The following is a 25,426-nucleotide window of genomic DNA, read 5'->3' as shown; positions in this document are numbered from 1 at the left end:
TGGAGCCAATCCCAGCTGTCTCCGGCCCAGAGGCGGGGGACACCCTGAATCGGTGGCTAGCCAATCGCAGAGCACAAGGAGACGGACAACCATGCACACTCACACCCATACCTAGTGGCAATTTAGTGTCCAATAAGCCTACCATGCATGTTTTTGGAATGTGGAAAGAAACTGAAATACCCGGAGGAAACCCACGCAGGCCCTGAGAGAACATGCAAACTGCACACAGGTAGACATGACCTGGATTTGAACCCAGGACCCCAGAGCTGTGAGGCCGACGCACTAACCACTCGCGCCACCGGGCCGCCCCAGTATAATTTATTGAAAAGTTTTATTTAGAAACCCCTCTTTATAATATTAATTATATGCAGCCGCATGCGACCCGGCAGATGAGTGGTTAGCACATTGGCCTCACAGTTCTGGGGTCCTCGGTTCGAATCCAGGTTTGTCCACCTGTTTGCATGTGTGGGATTTCTCTAGGTACTCCGGTTTCCTCTCACATTCCAAAACATGCATGGTAGGCTGGTTGAACACTCTAAATTGCCCCTAGGTATGAGTGTGAGGGTAAATTGTTGTCTATCTCCTCGTGCCCTGCAATTGGCTGGCCACCAATTCAGGGTGTCCCCCTGCCTCATGTTTTTACATTAATTGAAATATTGTGTTTTGCAAACTACTGAAAAAGTACATCATAATGAAAAGTATAAAAAGTAAATAAAGTATAATTTGTTGATCCTTTATTGGCAAATTCAAATTTCCACAACATTAACAAGTTTTTTAGCTGGTCCCTTACCCATACTTGCATGTTGTGCAATGTGCAAATGTCGGCCCTTTTGTAGACGGCGTCAACATGGGATATTTCGTCGAATAAGAAGCAATAAAGTTCTGCGAGTGTCTGGACTTCTTAAAAGTTTTGTCCAAATTGCGATCCATTTTGCGCTTATCGTGAGGAGACTTATTGATAAGCTATGTGTACTCCTACTTGAACTTCCTTTAGAACAACCCCGGAATTGATAGGATTTGTTTAAAACAAAAGAATGGTGGTTTAGTCAGCCTTAATAATACTTACTTCCCCTATTAAAAAACGAAAACGCAATTTTAAAGCGATCAAGGCTACCTATGCCATCGATTCCGAATCGATTACCACGCTGAAGTCGCACAAGACGAATCATTCATCAGAACTCTAACTCGGATGATTCACAATGCACTCGAGTTACCGAATTCTTCCAGTTTACAATGCAGTTTAATCAAGAGGGCGGAAGCCGTAGCGATGGTGTGAATTTCGAGGCATTTACATTGGAAATTTGGTACTTTTCCGAAATGGTTGCTTCAATACAAAATTTAAGTGAAAATTATTTGGGATTTCTGGAGTTTAAAGAGGTTGTCCGGAGTCCCGGAGTTTGCATTGCATTTCCGAAGAAACTCCTGAAATTCCGGAGTAGTTGCCAGCCCTGCATGTCCCCGAAGTCAGCTGGAATAGGCTCCAGCACTCCCCGAGACCCTTGTGAGGATAAAGCAGTTCAGACAATGAATGAATAAATAGATGCAGCCGGTGTAGAGGTTCACTTGCCTGACTTCAGTGCGGGCAGGCGTGGGCTCGATTCCCGCTGGTGGTGGTATGACTGTGAGTGCGGATGGTCTTTTGTCTCTATGTGTGCCCTATAGCTGAATGGCAACCACTCGAGGGTGTAGTCTGCCTTTCGGCCGAAGTCAGCTAGAATAGGCTCTAGCAACCCCCGCAAGCCGTACGAGGATGCATGATATGGAAGATGAATGAATTAATCATATATGCAACACCACATATAAATCATTTCTGACACCTGTTAACATGATCTTGAAATCTACCCTGTTTACCAACCTACACAATACAAATTAAGGCTAAATTAAGTGTGAGTGGGCAAAGTTGAGATGAAAATGACTTTACAGTTCGCTTAGCAAATTTGCCCTTGCATTAGCTGATGTTGCACATTTAGAGTAACCACTGCACCGTCAAGATGAAGATACAGATCACATTGAATTATATCACAGCTTAACTTTTCAGTTAAGCACATTGGGCTATCCAAAGCAATTTTCTCTTCTTTTACTTCATCCCTTATCGAGCCATCGTCTCTCACACACACTTTTGGAAGATTTGATAACGTTGTGAAGTATGATTTTTTTATATTCCGCTCACTTGAATCACCACATAACCACAGTTGCCTAAATGCACTTCAATTTTATGGAAATTGGTTGCCTGGGGTTTGTCCTCTCGTCTATTACAGTCATTTGCATTTCCACAGTATAACAAAATGTGATAAGCCACCCACTGCTGTTTTGGAGTTTGTTCATACCTTATTTCATAGCAGTGCCCACTTGAAATGTATGGGCATCCTTGTGAGTCAACACTTAAGATCCTTATTCCTGTCTGTCTGACTCAATGTCAAGCGACATTGTCAAAAATTGAGAAGGTGGTCATTAAACTAAAGTACTAATATTCCTCACTGTATGGACACCCAAAAAATTAAAAAATAAAGTAAAAAAAAATACTATATATATATATATATATATATATATATATATATATATATATACACATATATATATATATATATATATATATATGTATACATATATACTATATATATATATATATATATATATATATATATATATATATATATATATATATATATACGTATATATACTATATATATACACTGATGATAGAAAGATATATATGTGTATAATGGTATTATTTTGCAAATGAATAGGTATTCAAGTAATGGATTAGAGGAAATTAATTAGAGTAAATCAAAAAATAAAGCCACCTTTTAGACCTGCACTGTGAGGAGAACTGAAAGGCATTATTGGAGGAAGCAAGCACATTCCATTATATCGGGACAATAGAGTGAGTGCAGGAGTATGTTTTAATGGAAGTGGGATTTCTCACTGAGCCAATGCTAGGATATTGTGACTCCCACGGTAGCGTGATCTGAAAAAAAAGGCCATGTTTACAGACAGGTCAATGAAAAACACATGCCTTACCTCCTGGTGGGTTGATAGGACCAGACAAGCAACCAGTCACATCTAGTCAGTGTTGTCATTGTACAAATGCATGTGGAAAAAAACAAGATTATAATTTTAGCTAGGATCTTAACCATTTATGAGCACCCTGGAAATTTCCTTTACTGAAAAATCTAGCTCAGGTTTTGAGGTCCTTTCTGGTGCCAGTAAAGTTTAAGGGATAAAGGGAAAGCCTGGCCACTAGAAATATCAGTAAATGAAGTCTACAGTATTCACTTTCGTTTATCCCAGGTCGAGTTGTGGGGGCAACAGCTTCAGCAGGGAAGCCCAGACTTTCCTCTCCCTAGTCACTTCATCCAGTTCATGATCCCAAGATGTGGCCAGAACACCTCACCAGGGAGGTGTTCTAATCAGATGGCTGAGTTACCTCATCTGGTTCCTCTCGATGTGGAGGGGCAGTGGTTCTGGACATGATAATCACAATTCAATATACCTAAATATTTTTGCCGCATCTTTGCAGCACCAGTAACCTAAACCAGTAATACCAAATGGTACTAGTTTTATCCATATAGAGAGATATACTCTATACCCCAGCTTGTGATTGGCTGGTAACCAGTCGAGCGTCCAGCTCGACACTAACATACCCTATCTATTTTCACCTATTTTCAATCATCAAGGTGTTGAATTTGAAGCCTTTAAGTAAATTGGTTGATAGGGCTCACTGCAAGAGTGTCTACAATTAAACAGTCAGGAAAAAGATCTATTCACTTGTCTTCATTTTTCATGGCTATTCGGTAGAATTAATTCAGGGCTCACAGACTTACAACCACTCTTATCTGTATTTAAGGAAGGATCCCAATGAATTGCCGACTTACAAAATGTCTTTGAAAAAAGTAGCAGCCCACTTAAAGTCTGTAAAGGTGCCCCGTTTCTTTCCTGTTTATCGAATTCTCAAAGGGTGACACAAGGAGGTTGTCTGAAAGTCCCAAATGATATTTATATATTTTTATTGAAAGTACAACTTTGCTTAATAGCAATGTCAATGTCACCTTGTTATTCAGAGTCCGAGCATTCACCTTCAACAAATTAAAGCTAAGAACTCAAATCTCATCTCATCTCATTTTCTGAACCGCTTTATCCTCATTAGAGTTGCGGGGGGTGCTGGAGCCTATCCCAGCTGAATCCGGGCCAGAGGCAGGGGATACCTTGAATTGGTGGCCAGCCAATCCCAGGGCACAAGGAGACGGACAACAATGCACACACATCCATACCGAGGGGCAATTTAGAATGCCCAATCAGTCTACCATGCATGTTTTTGGAATGTGGGAGGAAATCAGAGTACCCAGAGAAATCCCACGCAGGCCCGGAAAGAACATACAAACTCCACACAGGTGGACCGACCTGGATTTGAACCCAGGTCCCCCACTGTGGGGCTCACGCGAGTTTTTGCCCTAGAATTCAAATATAGGAAGAGCAAATCTTTTTAGGACTTGTAAAGCAATAGCCGGAATATAAAAATGAAGTATTACTGGTTTTCCTCCATTATTTTTATCTATAATTTGAATTCAAAATGATTTGACATGGTTCACTCTAAACCTCCTCTGGTCTTCAGACGATAACATGTTTATACGTAATGTTGAAGATTTTTTCCATTAAATGTCCCCCGCGTCTTCACTGCTTGCCTTCATCTTTGTGACTTCTTGCCACCCAACCAGCTATGCCTGCACTAAAAATATGTCAACAAATATCCTTCTATAGATACGAGACATCAATGACCATAAAAACTATGACTTCAGAATAAGGAATGTGAGGAAGGACAAATGAAAGTGATCTAGTGGGATACATTGCGCATTTAAAAAGGACAATTTCCGTGACACAGATTCATGATGTGGTGAAATGAGCACTGACAGTATTGTTCCACTCTCTTCTTCTAATTAAATGCCATGTCAGACTTTTTTCCCAAGAGGAAATTAATACTTTGGTAGGATGTCTCGTTCCCACTTTTCATCCCTCTGGGGGTCAAGGGCCGTAATGTTCGTAGGAGAATACAAAGCAAAAGTACAAGAGGCATGGGCTTAGACGTGGTCCGAGGACAAAAACAAGAAGTCCGAGATCAGGCAAGAAGAACATGAGGTAACACGAGAAGGTACTGACAGTAAACTGATTAAGCGATCCAGTGAAGTGGTCAAGGTCTGGGTGGCTTAAGTAGGTCCTTGATGTTGATGAGTACAACCTGGTGTTGATTGACCCATCTGCTGCTGAACCTGTGATTGGGTGACAGGCGTATCCACCCACCTGTCTAGGCCTGGGCTTGACAGCAGGTGCATAAGTGGAAGGAGGAAGCTAACATTAGGCAACAGACAAAGCACACGAACACATGCACATGAACACACATCTAAACAACTTCAAATGAGGAATTAAAAACAACTTAGTATTATATAGAACTGCAGTATCAGACATAGATGGATTACATCATTACAGGGTCACTTCTTCATTTCATTCGTACCAATATTTTTAAATAAAGCTTTAATCACTCTAAAAACAAAACAAAAATAGCCCATGGGAGGCCAGCAGACTGTAGCAAAATTGACAATTAGGAGGCAAGGCTGAAATCAATTTAAAAAAAACAACAACAACAGGTACAGGAAATGTATTGCCGTTGGGAATTTTGTAACTTGAATCTTGTTTTCGTATATTGGAACAGAAGATTGCATATCTAAGGGGTTCGTAACCTGAACATTTCATATGTAGAAGCACTCGTAAGTAGAGATAACACTGTATTCATTTAACATTACAGCAGCAAAAACTTGCATAATATTATGAGAGCCAAAATTACCAATTGGATTGGATTGGATTGGATAACTTTATTCATCCCGTATTCGGGAAATTTCATTGTGACAGTAGCAGAGGGTGATTAGACAGAACAACAAAGAAAAAAGCACAAAGTACAAAGCAAATCAAAGTAAATGGGATCATTAAGAATCACCAAATATATTGAATATAATTGTGACTTCTTGCGATTTTTCAACATTTCATTGGGAATGGTCCCATATTTTCTCTCCTAAGAATGTTTCTATTTGTTTTTCTTTTTGAACTTTGAACATCAAACACTGTAGTTGGATTGCCAGAAGCCATTTTAAGGACACAGATCCATAATCTTCTGTCACAGTTGATGAAGAGTCAAAAAAAAAAAAGTTGACTGGAGCAGTATCACAAAAACCACACACATACACGCTTAAATCGCTCGAGCTTATCATTCATAGAGTTACAATTACGAGAACACGTTTGCTTTGGATATCCCTGGGGGGCTTCGTCTCTTGCAGTATCTTTGGGCTATCATTGATTGGGGTAGTCAAAGAAACATACACAATGGACGACAATGACTTAGTAAATAATCTGCTGAAGTGTAAAATTGGAGCATAAATATTTTTTTATCAGACGTTGTTCTTTCAGAAAGCAGAAACTGAAGTCGATATGTTAATTACATAAAAGTTGTAAACAACAGCCAGATCAAACTCATGTGGTACACCACAGACTTTTATTGACATGAAGGTTTATTGTAAAGGCTCAGTCTAATCAACACTACTCAAAGATTTTGTTCCAACAAATTTTAGAGGTACCTCTTTAATCCAATCCCACAAATGAATCACATTCCATCAGATACGCACATAATTTATTTTTCAATGCAGCTTTTGCATTGGATTCCTTATGTTTTTGCAGGTATCTCTAATAGGGTACTTTTTAATTAAATGGGGGACATTTCTGCTGGCAATTTTTGAAACTTCCTCACAACATCAGTAGTCACCTCAGTCAAGCAGCTTGAAATTTAAGATAAATTTCCTTGACTTCGCCGCAAGTGATCGCATTTCATTAACATTTCCAGTTCCATCGACTCCATATTGCTGCCAGGCCCATGCAGTGTATGTGTGTGTATGTATGTGTCAAAATTGTTTTGCTATCATGTCGGATGAACACCAAGAGGAATGTAAATGCTCCACAGGGGCGTGGGAGACAGGTGAAAAACGGCTAGGGAAAGATGATGCACGGGAGGCCGCACACATGAGATGGACGGGTTGCCAAAGTTCTTCAAAGAGGCACAATGATTTATAAGGAAATTTGATGGATGTAAGGCAAGAGAGGGAAGATCGATGGACATCCACAGCCATTTCCCAAATGGTCTCTGTGATCTAGAAAACTATATTTTACAGCTCCGTTTTTTGTTGTTGTTTTTTATGTTTATGGGTGTCCCTGCTGGCCGTCGATGCTACAGTGGTTCTTTCGCCTGACTTTGGTGCAGGCAGCCTATGTTCGATTCCCACTTGGTGGCGGTGTGACTGTGAGTGTGAGTGGTTGTCTCTTTCATTGTGTCCATACGCCTTCTACCTATGGAAAATGAATGACTGATGTGCACATTTTTCTCTAACTAGTTTTTAAAGACGTGAGGGGAAATGGTCAAGCGTGTGATTACTTTTCTTACCCTGTGTGTAGTATGTGTATATAATATCTGATCCAGCAAACGTAAACCTTCCTCCCACAAAACTGGAACAAAATTGTTTTTACTTTTCTTTAAATTAATAACATTTTGATTTTAAAGTCACAGAATCGTTCCAAGATGGTGCCGTTCACGCGGGAGCCAGTCGGAGTAGCTCTGTACACTGTTTTTTGTGTTTTACAGCCCTTCTATCTTTTTTTAATTACATTTTAATATTATACTTTGTACTTTATACTTTTTACTTTAATGTTTTTACAACTTTTCTTGTTCTGTTAGCCTGGTTTCTTTTGGCTACTTCTTTTTGTTTTGGAACCATTCAGCCATGCCTACGCTGTCACACACATGGGACTAGCTGTTACAATACGCAGCAGAAGGAGCAACACCTCGGTGCCACCGGAGTTTCGGAGCTGGACAAAAGTGCCAGGAGGAGAGGCAACGCTTCTGACCAACCATTCCATCGTGGGATAAGATGGAAGAGCTGTCGGCGCTTACCAGCAACAGAGTTGAGGAGTTCTGCCCTGCTGCTGTTTTCTTCAGCTCCAGACTACTGAGGAACTGTGCGGATAAGCTTGGAAGAGTGACTCTGCATATTCTCTACCTCGGTCACAGTCTCCAGAAGTTCCCCATCTCGTGGAAGACTTCTTGTGTGTGGTTCCAGTTTTTGTCCAACTTTACGTCTTTTTGAGCCTATCCGTTTTTGCTACCGAAACTCATAGCTCGTTTTGTGTTTTTGCTGCTTTTCTGTCTTAATGATTTGGTGAATCTTAATGATCCCATTGACTTTGATTTGCTTTGTACTTTGTGCTTTTTGTTTTTGCTTTGTTGTTCTGCGGCCTTTGACTGTACTGTCTAACTTATAACTATGCCTTTTCTTGCTACTGTCACAATGAAATATCCTGAATACGGGATGAATAAAGTTATCCAATCCAATCCAATTCTTTCTTCTGTCGCAGTTTTGGGAAAATTCAATCTTTTGCCCATTTGGGAGTAATACCATTGACAAAGAGGGATCAAATGCACCATTTAATATAATTCCTCTTTGCTTAGTCACCACTTACACAACTTTGCAAGAACACAGTCTGACAGCAGGTGAATGTCCTTTTTTTTTAATTGGACTTCGCTTGATTGATTGGGCTATCCCGTCATTTTCAGCCCGGCAAGACATTTGAAATACAAAGGAAGTGTCTTCTTCAGACATATTGATCGCCTTCCAGCATGTTTTACAATCATAAAGGATCACTAAAGGCACTCACATTGATGAGGTGTCCCTGTACTGCCTTGTTATACACAGTGCTGATCACTACAAATGAGTGATTCTTTAGTGCACCTGCGTCACACTGGCCCGCTTACGTGTGGCTTCCGAAAGTAATTCATGTGTGTGTGGATATATATATATATATATATATATATATATATATATATATATATATATATATATATATATATATATATATATATATATATATATATATATATATATATATATATATATATATATATATATACATATATATATGTATACATATCTCATCTCATTTTCTGAACCGCTTTATCCTCATTAGGGTCACGCAGGGTGCTGGAGCCTATCTCAGCTGACTGAATCGGTGGCCAGCCGATCGCAGGGGCACAAGGAGACAAACAACCATTCACACTCACTCCCATACCTAGGGGCAATTTAGAGTGTCCAATCATCCTACCATGCATGTATTTGGAATGTGGGAAGAAACCAGAGTACCCAGAGGAAACCTACGCAGGCCCGGGGAGAACATGCAAACTCCAGATAGGCGGACTGACCTGGATTTGAACCCAGAACCCCAGAACTTACTGCCTGCTCAGCTCACCCATGCCCCTGATTAGGACCATTGCTATAGAAAATGGATGGATGACTAATTTAATAGAAATATGCCCACTGTTTCAGTAAGTAAAGCAGGGATCGGGAACCTTTTTGACAGAGAGAGCCATAAACAATTAATATTTTCTAATGTTATTTCTTGAGACCCATTCTCAGAATTGAAAAGTAAAAATATACGAAAATGTGTGTGTTTTTTTTTGTCATTTCACCACTTTTAAAGTACAGTCTCTGAATTCTTTTGACAACATTGTTATGCTGATGCTAATCAATCAGTATCAATGAGATTATGCATGCAGAAGAGTAATGAAAAACTAAATTATGATTAAAGTGGTGCTAGAGGTGGTGTCAACGCCAGGGTCGACGTGGCGCTCCTATTGGTGCGTTCGGAACTCAGCTCTCTCACCACTTGATTTCCATATTTTTACCATATATGGCTCCCAAGCCATAAGTATCCCTACCCCTGAATTGAAGGGTATAAAAAACGCTTTTGGATTGATTTTTAGACACTACATGACACATTGCTCAAATTTTATAAGTGAGACTGCAGTGTGTTTCTAACTTCATGAAGATGTGTAAGAGTGAGAATGGATTTAATAGAAGCAAATTCTATTTTCTCCTTATTTGACTTTAGTGTGATTTTGTTTTAAATAAAGCATTGGTTTTAGTAATGTAATTGCAAAGTGTGCCCTAATGAGCGCAACAAAATCTAAATACTTTCAACTCAGGCATTCATACAGCCTTTTATCATGGAACTTGCCAGAGCACCATTTTGTCTGCTCAATGTCAGATAAAAAAGAAAAAAAAGCAAGGTAAAAAAATCTATTTAGGATAATGACAGCGTGCGTCATCTGCTCAGGACTCCAGAAAAAAATTCAGTTTGGACAGAACCAAAGAGCTGAGTGGGTACTGGTTTCGTTACATAAGCACATTTCAGCATGCACACACATATACACACAAACGAACAAACACCACATTGTATGTTTATGTGTGGTTTCTCTGCCTGCAGTCTATCATTAACCTTGACTATCTTTCCACTCTGACCTCTCTGTCCAGGATTGCTTGAATATCCATCTATGGGATTTGGCAGCATGTCTATACAGCTGCAACCAGAATTTTAACAACTGTTGCCTATTTAACCAGAAGCACATTTTTGGAATCCTTCCTGAAAAACACATAAAACACATTTCTCGCATATAAGCTACCTCCCCGTATAAGGCGTACCCTTAAAATTGCCTAAAAATCGTTGAATTTTACCATTTCTCTCATATAATACGCCCCCTGAATCACAATTTTCTATCTATCTTTGTAAATGCTAAATATCAAATTATTCAGTTTGAAAGTCTATCTTGATGAGAATCTGATGCTTTTTAATGACAGAAATTACAATTTGTTACAAGAAGTTTAAGATGTTGTGGCGGCCATATTGGTTCTAATTTCAAAATATCTCGATTCTTTCGTTGGTTCATATTATTGCAATAGTTGTCACTTTCAAACAAAAAAGAAAAAGAAAAAATTCAAAGCTGAGTGTTGTTTTATTTCATAATCACAGATGTAAAATCATTTCCTTTCTGTGTTCCGAAAGGGTGTTGCCTGCACGTAGACAAATTCAAAAAGGAATTACCAGGAAGTGTGTCCATAGCGGTCTAGTGTTTACCAAGTCTCTGGGTGCAATAATAGCATGAGATGCATATTACGCTTGTAACAAGGCTGATATTTTAATGATCAACCGCAAGACCTTCAATCAGCCTTAACAACTACTGGGATGTGTTAACATGGTAAACCCTACGAGCACATCTATCAAGGCTACCCATCTGGCCAGTCAGAGCACGTTTAACTACGGTAAGATGGTGAAACCCTAAACGAGCAGTGGCAGGCAAAAGTGAGTGAATTTTTTCACGTTTTATGCAAGATATGTTTTTGTTTTTTCTTGAATTTCATTCATAGAAGTCAAAATTAATTCTGTTTAGCGTTTTATCTGTTTATCTTTTCTCTATTTTGAAATAAATTACCGTATCGGTCGCATTGTCTTGCGTTATGGCGTTTCGTCTTTGTCACCTTGCAGTGTTGTGCATTTGAAGTCTAATTTATGCACATATAAGCCATACCCTGGATTAAGTGATCATTTTTTTGAGCGACAAAAACGGCTGGTATGCGAGAAAATATGGTAAGTGCAAAGAGAATATGCACACTCCACACTGATACACCTGAGCTGTGATGATGAATACAGACCTCAAGTGTAAAGAGAATTTCTTAACCTTTTGTCCATCATTCTGACACCAGAAAACATTCTTCCTGGGCTTGCGTGGGTTTCAGGGTGTCCCCCGCCTCTGGCCCGAAGTCAACTGGAAGTGTGTTCCAGCACCCCCCCCCCCCCCCCTCGCGACTCTAATTAGGATAAAGCGGTTCAGAAAATGAAAAAAAAATCTACTTGTGGATTTGAGAATATGCTTCTTAAATGTGTAGAGGTTTGATGGCGATTTGAGCAGAACAAATTCAGCATTAAACCAAGATATTAATAATTAAAGTCCCAGCTTTGAATTTCGCTACTATGCCTAGCTCAGATGGCCAACATGCACTTGGCTGGGCATGAATTTATATATGCTTGGGCGGTGGGGAGAACCATGCACATGGGGTACTACTTTACATCTCATTTTTAGAGGGTTTATAAAAAATTATGGGATTCAAATTTTATTTATTTTGAACATGCATTCATTCATCTTCCATAACACCCATCCTCAGAGACAAACGACCATCCGCAATCCTAATCATATCGCTACTAGGGGGAATTGAACCCGCACCTGCCCGCACCGAAGTCAGGCGAGTGAACCTCTACACCCCGAGGCGGCCTTATATTGACCCATACAGTTCATTCACAACATTTTAATAGTAATATGCATATTTGAGAATAGAATTTATGAAAGTTCAATGAAAGTACATGTGTAAAATATAGATCTCGTCTCATTTTCTGAACCACTCATTATATTTTCATTATATTCTATTTTTCTGTTGCATATTTAATGAATATACATTTAAACACTGCGATAAACACACAAAAAATACTCTTTTGCCTGTGACTGCTTCCCTAATGTGTTACTTTATGGAGAAAATATTGCAATTCAAGGAAATCATTCAGTCTAATTTACCATTTGTTTTTAAATGATTTCTGTTGCTCTTTATTCGATTTTCAGTATATATTTCTCATGTAATAATTCCTATTTAAGTCATGTATGTGTTTTTTACGTGTTTACTTTTTATGCTAACACATTTGCACAATACCACATGTCATATTGTCTGTGTGAAATTGGGTCAGATATATAAAAATAAAGTTCACTCATTGGCAGGGTTTTGCTTTTTTTCCCTATTTCTACTTTTTACACTCCTATACATATTTTTAGCCCTATAATGTAGTCAATGTACAAGTACAAAGATTAATGCTATCTAAAATGTTGCGATAGCTGTTCATTTATGCATCATTAGCCACAGCAAAGGAAGCGCAAGTGTGTCTTATTTAAGTAACAAATGAGCCTGGAGTGGTGGCGGTGTGTAGAAGGTGGTGGTATAACACTGTATCAGCTGTCAAGTGGCTGTCAACTTATGCAAATGCAAATGCGAGGCAGCCAGAACAGCTTGTTGAGGGAGCGTGAATTGAGAAAAAATAAAAAGAGAGAGAAAAGAGAAATACCATGTCATTGATTCAAATCAATCCACATCGATCCAAAACAGTGACCTAATCTTCCCCTAGCCAGACAGTGTCAAAGGTACAACATACACACATGTATTTTTAGTAGCCATTGTCCTCATTGGCGAACAAGTCAGTTAGATGCCTGCGTAAGAAATGCTGTCCACCCTGGACTGGGCACATCCAATTGCAAAGCATGTACAGTAATCCCTCGAGTTTCGCAGAGAATGTGGACCAGACATGGCCGCAATAACCACAAAGTAGGATCACCCCTATTATTGCTACCATACATCACTTATAGGGTGCACTTTTATGAACTTAAAAAAAATAAAAATAAGCCACCTCGTAGTGTAGAGGTTCACTCCCCTGACTTCGTTGCGGGCAGACGCGGGCTCAATTCCAGCGGTATGAATGGGAGTGCTGATGGTCATTTGTCTCTCTGGACGCGACCTGGACCTGTCAGCTTGAATTAAATCCAAAGAAAGGGTTATTTGGAGCTGTAGTCCAAGTCTTTTTCGTCAGATTCGAGAGGCATTGGATCATCGATGGAATCTTCAGGAGGCACCGTAGAGGAGCTTTTGCGAGAGGTTTTTGGTGCACAAGGAAGATGTTGATGGGGAATCGTGACCACTATTTCTTTTTTTCTACAAATATGCTTTTGTACAAGGACATCACACTGTCAAGTCGATTGCAATATTTAATGGCTATAACCATGTTTTCATCAATGAAACTGTGAGCCATATTTAACATTTCTTGTCGATTTCTCAAAATACTAAGATCACGTTATTCATCTATATTGCCGGTATTCTTTTTTGGGGGGGCTAAACTTCAACTTTGCTCCTCTGGAGCTTGCACTTTGAAACATTTCTGGGAAATTCCAACATCAGCTCCCTGCCATCCAGTCAGCTGAGCGAGCTCTATTTTTGGCTAAGGGCGACGTCGTCCGCTATATGGTCGCCTGGGGCTCGCATTTCCGAAAAAAATCCACACTCACCAAGGCTGCCTGCCGTCCAGTTCACCCGGAGAGCTCTATTTCCAGATAAAAGCGACAGCCACCGCCCGCTGCCTGTCAATTTTCTACTTCGGAGCAGTTAAGTGGCGGTCTTCTGTCTTCCGCCATTTTTTTCTGGCAAGTGGAAGAGAGGGAAGTGTCTTCTGCTTGCGGGTTTTAGCATGAATGTTGACATTTTTATTATGATGTTTTATTTGGATACTTAATATAAAAAATGCGATATACTGAAGCCACGATTGTTGAAGCCGTGAAGAGGTGAAGGATGATAGTAAAGTAATACTTCGACATACGAGTGCCCCAACATACGAGGAATTTGAGATACGAGTAAAATTCCGAGCAAATATTTACCTTGAGATACGAGAGAAATTTTGAGATATGAGCATTCGAGACACCCAGGTGGCCAGTCTTTTTCGCTGCATCGCCCTCGTGCAAATATCTTTATGAGCACTGGGCGGAGCGTTGCATTTCGTCCGTGTTTTTTTGCGTTAAGTCAGTGCAGAATTAAGGAAATCCCTAAGGCTCCAAAGCGAGCCGGTGCAATGAAGGATAGTGCGAAGAAAAGGCGTATGATGATGATCGATATTAAGCACAAAATAATTGAAAAACATGAGTAGTGTACGCGTAACTGAGCTGGCTCGCCAATACGTATGGAGAAGCAGGAAGTTCGCCTCGAAAGCCACAGTGGAATACATTAACCTCTTTGCCTTGGTTATTGTGCAAGAATGTTTAAATTTAGTGTAACGTAAGATTAAAACTTTTTTTAAGTGTGTGTGTGTATAGGAATCTAAGTTCATTGAAGGTAAATTTAAAGTTTGTTACTTTACGAGCGCATCCGTCAAATCTCTCTCTCTCTCTCTCTCTCTCTCTCTCTCTCTCGCTCTCTCATCAGCGAACTCCCCGTTGTATTGAATAATGCCTCATTTTATTATTAAACATCATAACCACTAGTTATTTGTTACTCTGTAGGAAGATGGTGAATTACAACAAATAAAAATATGTTTTTCCAATTTAATATCCTGTTTTTAGAGGGGGGATTCAGAGGGTGGGAACGAATTAATTTGTATTTAGTTCATTTCTATGGGAAACGTTTATTTAAGATATGAGCAAATTGACATAAGAGCTCAGTCCCGGAACGCATTAAGCTCGTATCTCAAGGTATGACTGTATAGACAAACAACTGATTGCACTCTTATTCACACCTATGGACACTTTTTCTTGGTGGGCCGTTTTCAGAGTAATTGAAGGGTGCAAGGCCTGACGTGATATACTATCCTTTTATTTGTTAAGCAGAAAATTCAGTAAAAGAAAAAAATGTTTTTTTGTAATTTTTTTGTATTCTTATTGGGTGATATTGAAATTTCATCTCCAATGCCAACATTTCCAGTTGAAATTGATATGCAAAAGGCAGTACTACAGTAAGTTAAAGGCAACAAGAAACAAAATAATTCGTAGTAAAATCATTTTTAAAAATGTATTACAAAATTTAATTTACAGAACAACCTGTTTAGTACAAAGCTATTGAAGAACATTGGGAAAATGTATGTCATTCTGAAAAGATTATTTTGCAAAGCAATCCAGACTTTTTAGGTGAATTTGCGCAGTTCAACAGCTACATGTGCATAAAACCGCAGTAGATAAGAAGTAATGTTTTGCAATAACAACTTGGTCAATTAATGATTTAAACACAAATTTTAAAGAACTCGCGTAGATGTTCATATCAGGCTCAGTGTCTCGGTTCACTCCGAAATGTTCATTTTTGTAAAGAAAAGACAAATCCTATATTAACTGAGAATTACATGAAGTCTAATTCTTCAGACGACCTAAAACGAACGGAGAGGAAACTCCCGATACCACCTGAATATAAAACAAAATGCTGAATATAGAAACTGGGTGGACTTGTAGTACACACGAGCACAAATTATCACAATTTACAAAGCAGGTATGCAAAAGAAAAGATTCAGACATATTTATTTATTTGTTTTTACAAGAAGAGCACATCATCTATGTTTCGCTTAATACAATATTAAATCTGTATAGTCTTTGACATCAATTTCATGAAAGAACACCAGAAACAAGTAAATAAATATTCATAAATATTCAACGGCATCCTGCATTTTGGGCAAGAATGAAGGAGAAGATAAACAGGCATTTGCTACAGTTTTCATTTAAGATAAAAGCACTTGTGTTGGTCACGAAAGCAGAAAAGTGACAATTTGAAAAAAAATAACATCATATTCTAATACATAATCCCCAAATCACTCTCATGTAAATACTGCCGTTAGTGTATTTTTCTGGTGTTATTTTACAGGAGCCAGTACAACAAAATTCTAGTGCTTTACCTTTGGCCTTTAAGAGAGTGAGAAGGAGTCCCATGTTTTAAGACTGGCAGTCAGGCATTGTAGCTTTGCTTAGGTTGTCAAACATCTGTTCTGATTGGTCGACATTTTTCTGTCACTAACTCCTAACTGGAGGGCATGTGGGATGATAAAAAGATACTTCTTACTAGAGAGGGCTGCCGTCTGACATCGCTTGTCTTCCGAATCATGGTTGTGATGTGTGCGCGAATGACTCATTGAATTATCAAGGTGAGGCCGGGGGGCTTCAACGTACAGCCGAAATATACCAAAAGGGAATTTGCGGTTTGAGACAACATTTAGAGTATGCAAATATATGCAAACAGGCAAATAAGAAAATGGTGAAGCAGGAAACTCAGAAATTATTGCTGTTTTTGGAGTTGGGCCATTTAATCTAATGCTTTAAATTTGTTTCAGTAAAAAAAGCAATATTCTCGATTGGAGAAATTGGAAATAGATGACAAATATAAACTAAATTGGGGATTGAAATAAGGTAGCACAGTAGATAGCAGGAAGAAAACATACAAAAAAACACTGATTAATTCCAGAAAAATGTCAAGTCACTAGAGTGGGACCTCCAGAATAGAATACGTACAAATAAATGCCACTTGAAATTAGATTATTTCCTTGGTAAGCTGAATCCGATCAATGTTTCTCGAGTTTATTGAGTTACTGGAGTCTGACAATCTGCACCAATTTACCCAACAATGGAACAAAAACGTTTTTAAGCTTCTTTGGCATTCCTACCAAGTAGGAAATAAAAATGTAGGATTCACAGGATTGGATAAAAACTGGTTAGAATGTGAGTAAATGTTGGAGAAAATCACCTTCACAGTTTTACAGTCATCTGACATGTACAAAATGGAAAAAAACATTGAAGGTTAAATTCTGCCAACTGGGAAGATAGACATTTGATGGTGAGGTAATGTACCACGGACAATAACATGGCAAAATGACTTGGCGTGTACTGCAAAACATAGAACCTGCAATAAAAACTTACACAAACATCTCCCACTGTGGATGATAGAAGGATATTTAAGATATTTCCAAGTTTCCTCCAGTATCTGGATTTATTATCTGTAAGTTATTAAAAGAACACAACGACACCCAAATAAAAAAATAAAATCTTGATCTCTTCTAAAGGTTCTACGATGGCCTCGTGTTTCTAAGTTTCTATTCATTTAAAAAAACTGCATTAAGATCCCCTTCACATCATCTTTAGAGCATTAACAGTTCCTCCCGAAATATTGGCAAGCTTTGAATCAGTGCCATGACACCGAATACAGCTGAGAAAAAGTGGGCCTTGTCTGTTAAATATTAACTTTAACGGTGTTAACATCTGGGAGGGCTCATCAGGGCAATAGAGGCAGCTAAGGGGAAAGTGAGTGAGTAGAGTGAGAAGGAGGAAGAGAGAATGTTGTCCGAAGCGCTTTCTCGGCCATTCTCATTCCTCCTGACACACTGTGCACGTGCTCTTATTTGGTCTGACATCAGATCCTCCAAAATCAAGGAAGATATATGAAGTAGTGGCACTCAAAAGATAATTAGGGCTGTTTGAAATTGAAATGAGCTGACAGCAAATGCCTGCTAATCCATGTTCAGACAACAGAGCAGCATGAGAGGAGGACAAGGCAGAAAGGACAATGAGCTGCTTGTGTGCCACATATTGAACTACAAGCTCCCAACGTTGCCCGCATGGACAGCATTGGATTTTCCAACACAGGAAAATCAAATGCCGCATTCAAGAACAATTGCTTTGTATCGGATGGTCTTTCCTCTTCCCGTGATTAGGGCAACCTTTTCAGCGAATACTGACAGACTATGTACTAACCTGTACCCAAATACATTTGAATCAGATAGATGTATTTGAGCTTGCCTGCAAAAATACACCAATATATCAACCCCGACTTTGGTAGGGCTATGTTTTCTTTCATTTGGTGCTTTGTGTGATTTTGGTAACAGTACCACATTGTTCCTCAAGGGGTGCTAGTCACTCATAAACTAATATTCATCGATTTTGACCGCGTTAGTTGACATGAAAGTGAAAGTCAAATGTAACCGTTCATTTAAAGAATTTTTTTTTTTTAAACAAGCTGTGCAGTGGAGGCCAAAGCAACCTCCAACCCCAATCTAGGATGTTTTTTAAACCAATCAAAGGGAATATGTGGACAGATTAGGATTAGGTTTATAGCAAAGTGAAGGCTCCCCAGAATGTCGAGTTGGATGTGAGCTATAAATTAAAATGAACAAAACCATTCATTTATTCATTCATTTTCTGAACCGCTTATTGTCGTAAGGGATGTGGGGGGTGCTGGAGCCTATCCCAGCTGACTTCAGGCACCAGGCAGAGGACATCCTGAATTGGTGGCCACCCAATCGCAGGCACAAGGAGATGGATAACCATTCACGCTAACACTCAGACCTAGGGGCAATTTAGAGTGTTCAACCAGCCTACCCTACTTGTGGGAGGAAACCAGAGTGCCCAGATAAAACCCACACAAGCCCGGGGAGAACATGCAAACTCCACACAGTAGGGATCCACCTGGGATCGAACCCTCGACCCCATAACTCTGAGGCCGGCACACTAACTACTGGCTCACGGGGCCGCCATGAACAAAACCAAAATATTAAAATATGAATTTTGTTTTCTATAATGAGCAACAACAAAAAATGTTTGTTTTTTGTTATCAATTTTTATTCTAAAAACATTTAAAATGACCACTTTTTTAATTATCAAGACATTTCAGGAAACCAAGCTCAGTTGCCACAAAGAATGCCTTGCTCATTTTATTGTGTTAATTACATTAAGTTAAAATTATAAAAATTTAAAAAAATTAAATTAAGGTAAAAATGTTCTCTTTTTTTTTCCAACTTGATGATAGTTTAGTTTGTGTTCACTACTGACTTACAAATTGTTTTTGCCTTCTTTTCATTCTCACAGTTATGCATACAAAATTTTGCCTCCTCAATGATTTCTGGTGGGTACTTTAACCTGAAATGTTTGTTTTTGCGCTTAGGTCAGAGTAAAATCCATTTTAATTTGGTTTCGTGCAGAAGTGAATTGCAGTATTTTAATTAGCAACATCTTTTGGCATTTATCGGCAATTTGAATACATTTTGCTGCTCACTGCTGGGCTCGGTCTCTGTTCCTCGTAAACAGGGAGGTTCACTGTAACATCAAAATTCTAATTCATTAGGATTTTATCTTCATAGAATCCCATACATCATTATTTAATCGTTTTTCAAACGACATTCATAAAGAACACCATATCATTTTACATAGGAGATTATAACGGCCTTCAGAACATGCTGCAACCGTATTACTTTGAACCTGTTTTATTGAATTTAGAAGCCAATGTCAATTATCGATTGACTGTTGTATGAGGAATAATGACATATTAAGCACACTGATTGGTCGTTGTCACCATACTGAGAACACAGCATGTTTCCAAAATTACGGGGAGATCTCAGCACGTCTCCAGGATCAAGCCATCTAAGAAGTCTAATAGTTACACATTTTGCGAAAAGTTACCTTGATTTTGTTTAAAATTGAGTGCACTCTTCCTTCTCCATCATGTTACAGATTTATGTTGTTTCATTTAGCAGATTTACGTACATGTAAGGACTGGTAGTATTTAAAACAGAAAAACTTTGAACGTGAGAAGGGAAGAATCTGAAGCAGGGAATCCACCCCTATTTCGGGATTAAGAGAGCAAGAAACTCAATGAAGGTAGAGGCTCGAGTTTTTTTAATGAAATGTGGTATCTGGAATAGACTTCTTACTCTATATATTACGAGAAAGGATAACAGGGAAGTGGATCAATAAATCTATGGGACGAAATTTTTTAGAAGCATTCATGGTAACAATCTGGTACCGAGTGAACATTATCACAGACATGACACTTAAAAAGATTAAAGGTAACACACCATCCATCCTCGAAACCATTGTGGGGGTTTCTGGAGCCTAACCCAGCTGTCTTCGGGAGAAAGGCACACACAGGGCACACAGAGAGACAAATGACTATCCGCAGTCCTAATCATACCACCACCAGTAGGAATCGAGCCCGTGCCGGCCCACAACAAAGTCACATGAGTGAACCTCTACACCAGTGTTTCCCAACCTTTTTTGAGCTGCGGCACCCTTTTGCACTGAAAAAAAATCACAATCTGATAATCTTTTAACTTCAAACTATGTCGCCTATATTAACAATAGTCATTCTCATCAAAGTTTTATCAGCAGGAATCACATAAACCTCCAAAATTACTCAAAAATCAATTTTTTTCACCCTGACCTAATGCCACCAAAAGTTGATGTCTGCAGACCCTAAACAACCTCCAGTTCGAGTGATGCAAAATAAGTAATGTCATATTTTTAATCATATCATTTTATGACTTTTCTCCAAATATGACTTCACTCTCCTAATATTATGTTAAAAAAATATTGAGCTCCTACAGACTTGACGTTGGCAAAAGTTGATGTGCTAGAAACCAAACAACTTCTGGTTCATGTTAGAGAAAAATAAGCAACTAAATGACTGTTTCACAATTTGAATCTTGTAATAGTATAATCTACAATTTAATGTTCATCATATTTTGATTTTAATCTTGGTATATTTCAATTTTAATGTCGTTATTTTCGTTTTCATTTCTCTCTCTGAATATTATTGTATGACTTCTTGCAATTTCCCGCCGCACACCTGACCATTGCTCACGTCACACCAGTGTGGGGCGGGACAGTGGTTGGGAAACACTGATCTACACCACGAGGCGGCACACGCATACTGACGATCTCTAATTGGAGCAATTTACACACTTCCAATCAAAGTTAGGAAATGGTGTACTTGAAAATCTCTATTGTTTATTTTGTGGTGCGATTTTCCCTTTCCTTAAATGGGTAGGATGACTTCATATTACATGTCACCAAAATCGCATAGCACAAAACCAATGATAAATTTGCAACTGCAATGTAGACAGCTAGCTTCTTGTATTTCTACCTCGACAAATGTAAAAAAAATCAGCATGTGTGCATTATAATTGCTGGTTTACAGTGAATCCCCCACTGTTGGTAGTCCATGCGGATTTCATTTTCATTGGGCCAGTACTACTTTTTTTCAAAATGAACCTCTGTTCCTTGACACTAAGAATTCATAAAATGGCACCAAAGTGCAGACAAATCAGTAAATAGGGTATTTTTCCAGGAAACATGGAAAGCAGCAAATAGGTGACTTTTTCAGCAAAGAACAAGAACTTTGTTAAACACAGAAAAAAAATCACTGAAATGGTAATTATTAAATGACAAACCACAAATACACACGAGTTCACTGTACATGGCTTTTTAGAGACTTTAGGCTGGTTAAATAATAACAAAATAATATTTTTAAAAAAACATGCTTTGTCCAATATAATTACCAAATACGTGTGGTTGTAACCCCAAAAAACTAAATTAAAAAATCCACACTGACCTTTAATCTTTTGGCTTCCTGCAAAGGTTTTAACTATCCAAAGAAAAAAATGCCCTAATTTTACTGCAATTAAAAAACATAACAAGATGTCAACTGCATTAAACAACACATTTTGCTAACAGTTTTCTACATTTCCTCTGCGTTATGTACTGTTTAAGGTCCATCTGTTTTATGCAGGATGTAACGTACGCATCTTAAATATAGAAAAACAGCATCCATGTGCATGTGAATGTGTGAATGTCAGCATTCACGCGTCACAATTTTGCAGTGTGTTTGCAAGAGATAAAGTGCCTTTTACTTGGAAACATTCAGTATTTTTTGTTTGTTTTTATGTAGACAGTCAGAAGGTCCTGCATGAATTAACACACTCACTATATCGCTGTCAGGCAAGATGTCTTGATCGAGTGTTCAACAGGACATGTTATGCTGTCCATTTTGCGTTATGGGGTTGATCTTTTCCAAAGTGATCTCCATGTCACTGTCTAAATTCCCCGATACTGCCGGGTAAAGATTGTCCAAGGCATTGTTTACTACACCTACCTCCATCTCATCCATGATGCTTCCATCCAGCTTCTGTAACTCCTCCTCCTGACATAGGATGCTGTGGGGAATCACGCAGCCCACCGTATGTTGTCCCTCCTTTGGAATGTGGCTTTTTGGCTGGTACGCGTCGGCGTTGTTGTTGATGGTGAGGATCTCGATGTTGTTGCTGCCGGGGCAGAGGCGGTGGCAGCCTAGCAGGATTGAGAAGGCCTTGCGGAAGTCGGCATTGAAGGCGTAGATGACGGGATTGAGCGACGAGTTGGCCCAGCCGAACCACACAAACACGTCGAAGGTGGTCGGGCTGATGCAATGGAAGTCGTTTGCGTCGTCGGAGAGGTTGGTCTCGCAGAAGGGAACCATGCAGTTGAGGATGAAGAAGGGCATCCAGCAGCACACAAACACACCCATGATGACTGAAAGCGTCTTCAACACTTTGGTTTCTCGCTTGAATGACATTTTGAACGAACTCTCGCTTTCCATGGTGGACGTGTTGCCCATGCTGCTGTGGCGGTTTTTGGCACTCTCTGCTGCCCTCTCTAGGGCAGATATCCTCCTTATCTGTTTTTGGGCGATGCGGTAGATGCGGGTGTACGTGACAATCATGATGGCCACGGGGATGTAGAAGCTGATGAGCGACGAAGAAATGGCATAAGAACGGTTGAGGCTGGAGTCGCAGTTGTCGGGTGGTAGCTCGGCTTGGTATGTTCCATTTAGATTGGCGTAGCTCGTGGTCTGAGCTTTGTGCCAGTTCAATTGAACCGGAATGAAGGAGATGAGAACGGACAGCGTCCATGCCACGCTAATCATCAGACACGCCACCCTGGGAGTCATTTTACGCTCATAGCGGAATGGACTGGAGATGGCCCAGTAACGATCCACGCTGATCACGCAGAGATTCAAGATAGAGGCGGTGGAGCACATGATGTCAAATGCCACCCAAACATTACAAAAGGTGCCGAAAGGCCAGAAACCTACTATCTCTGTTGCGGCCTTCCAAGGCATCACAAGGATGGCTACCAGAAGATCTGAGATGGCCAAGGAGATGACGAAGAAGTTGGTGACCTTGGAGCGCAGGTGCCGGAACTTGGTGACAGCAACGCACACCAGCGTGTTGCCCAGCAGCGTTGTGAAGATGAGGAGGGAGAGGAAGCATCCCGTCAGAAACCGTTTGGAGGAGTCACGCTCGAGTACCAGTTGTCTGCCGTCATGAACCGTTGTGAAATTGTGATCCATTGTTTCAGCGACACTTTATCCTGGGTGGGTGGGATTTTAGGGATTGGGGTGGGGAGGCGTGAGCCGTCACCCCATCACATCCCCCCGGCCTGCTCCAGCCGCACCAGGGACTTATCTCAGGACCAAAAGGTCGGCTGTCCCCTATCCGCTTCCCCCGTCGCCCATAGGCACCAGGTCGAAACCGCCATCCTCGTTTTCGCCGTTGAAAAACTTGGAAACAGTCAACACTCGACACACATTGGCCCAATGAGAAGCACGTCCATTACATGGTGCATTCAAAAAAATGCAAAAAAAGGCTGTTATTACTATACTGTCAACCTTCTGGGAAAAGTCCCCAACCACGTTTGCTGCCAGGCTGTGTCGAGTCCTGGCTGCTCAGTCCAGTCATTAACCTTATATAGCACCTAGTCAATAACGGCTATCGACGGCTTTCGCAGTACATTTATCTGATTTGTTTAATGGTACTCCAGGCGTTTCCACTTGACTATATTGGGCCCCTGGATCGAAACCCACTGCTGCTGTCTGTTATATTCCTCAATGTCTTTCACTGGAGATTGGTAAAAGCCAGCCAGTGCTCCCACCTGGGTGAGAGTTTAAAAAAAAAAGTCAGATACTTATATTATGAAAAAATATTAAGTTGAAAGCATTTTTTTTAAAGTGGCGGCTTGTCATAATCCTCCATCAAGGTCATTTTCCCGAAATGACAGTCTTACCTTTTAAATGTTTCCTTGTATAGTTACGTAAATCCGTTTGGGGGGATGAAAAAAAAAGTCCATGATATAAAGATATTTGGGACCGTCATGATGTTCTGGCTTGCATTCTTCAGCGTATATTCAGCGTGCGCCTCGCACCCACGCGTACATTTGCGCTCCACCGTAGACAGTTCTTCCTTTCAACGCTCCAATTTTATTCCTTCTTCTTGTTATTCTTTGTTCATTTCTTTGTATTTTCGGGAAGGCGATCCTTTCTTGCTGTCTTAGAGGCAGTGGAATCAACTGTGGGGGCTCACCGTGAGGTGCGCGTGTCTCTCTCTCTCTCTCTCTACTCACTGCCGCACAATCCCACCATCCATGGGGGTGAGGAGGGGGGAAGGTTATGAGTGAGGAGGTGGCGATAAGGGCAAAAACAGCACAAAGGCACCAGAGTAATCTATTCCATTTATGACAGAATTTAGCACCTCAACTTTAATCATTAGGCTGGCGTGAGAAACACACCACCCAACCATACTTTTATTATCGATGTAACGACATTTTTAAAAAATAAAGGTCATGCTCGCCCTTGCAAGTTCCCGCATACTAAGTCGCTCATTATATTCAAGAATATGGCATTTGTTGTGGTATTCTGACTCCTACTAAAAGGGGCTGTGATGCTACAAAGGTGCTAAAAGGTCTGAAATTAACCTGGAAAATAAGAGGCACAATAGCGCCATTTAGTGGACATACGAAATGAGAAGAAGGAATTTATTTATTTTATATATATGTATATACATCTGAACCACTTTTATACTCATTAGGGTTGCGGGGGGGGGGTGGGGGGGGTGGAGCCTATCCCAGCTGACTCCGGGCCAGAGGCAGGGGACACCCTGAATCGGTGACCAGCCGACAAGCAGACAGACAACCATGCACTCTCACACCCATACCTAGAGGCAATTTAGAGTGTCCAATCAGCCTACCATGCATGGTTTTGGAATGTGGGAGGAAACCGGAGTACTCGGAGGAAACCCATCGACGTTCATCGCTGTCTTTTTCCGGAGAAATCACCCCCCTGACCTGGTTGTATGTCTGATAAGCTCCAGTATT

General features: G+C 39.9%; 1 protein-coding gene across 2 annotated transcripts in view; it reads right to left on the bottom strand.

Annotated features, from left to right (window-relative positions):
- drd1b (dopamine receptor D1b) overlaps nucleotides 1-24,646 on the bottom strand; it is a 170,850-nt gene extending 146,204 nt beyond the window's left edge. Inside the window, exons 1-2 of one of the 2 annotated variants that reach the window (XR_013298078.1) lie at nucleotides 24,341-24,646; nucleotides 20,530-24,208 (exon numbers count right to left, since the gene is read on the bottom strand). Coding sequence is in view for 1 of the 2 variants with exons in the window: in XM_077592147.1 (XP_077448273.1) it covers nucleotides 22,260-23,627 (1,368 nt within the window). In the remaining variant the exon portion in view is untranslated. Of the gene's footprint in view, nucleotides 1-15,977; nucleotides 24,209-24,340 lie in introns of those variants that run through there. The other variant, XM_077592147.1, reaches the window with a different exon arrangement.
- Nucleotides 24,647-25,426: the final 780 nt, after the last annotated feature.

The sequence above is a fragment of the Stigmatopora argus genome, chromosome 22 (assembly GCF_051989625.1).
Source record: "Stigmatopora argus isolate UIUO_Sarg chromosome 22, RoL_Sarg_1.0, whole genome shotgun sequence".
In the NCBI taxonomy this organism is placed as follows: Eukaryota; Metazoa; Chordata; class Actinopteri; order Syngnathiformes; family Syngnathidae; genus Stigmatopora; species Stigmatopora argus.
Note: the sequence above shows the minus strand (reverse complement) of the source record. Positions and strands in the feature narration are given on the sequence as shown.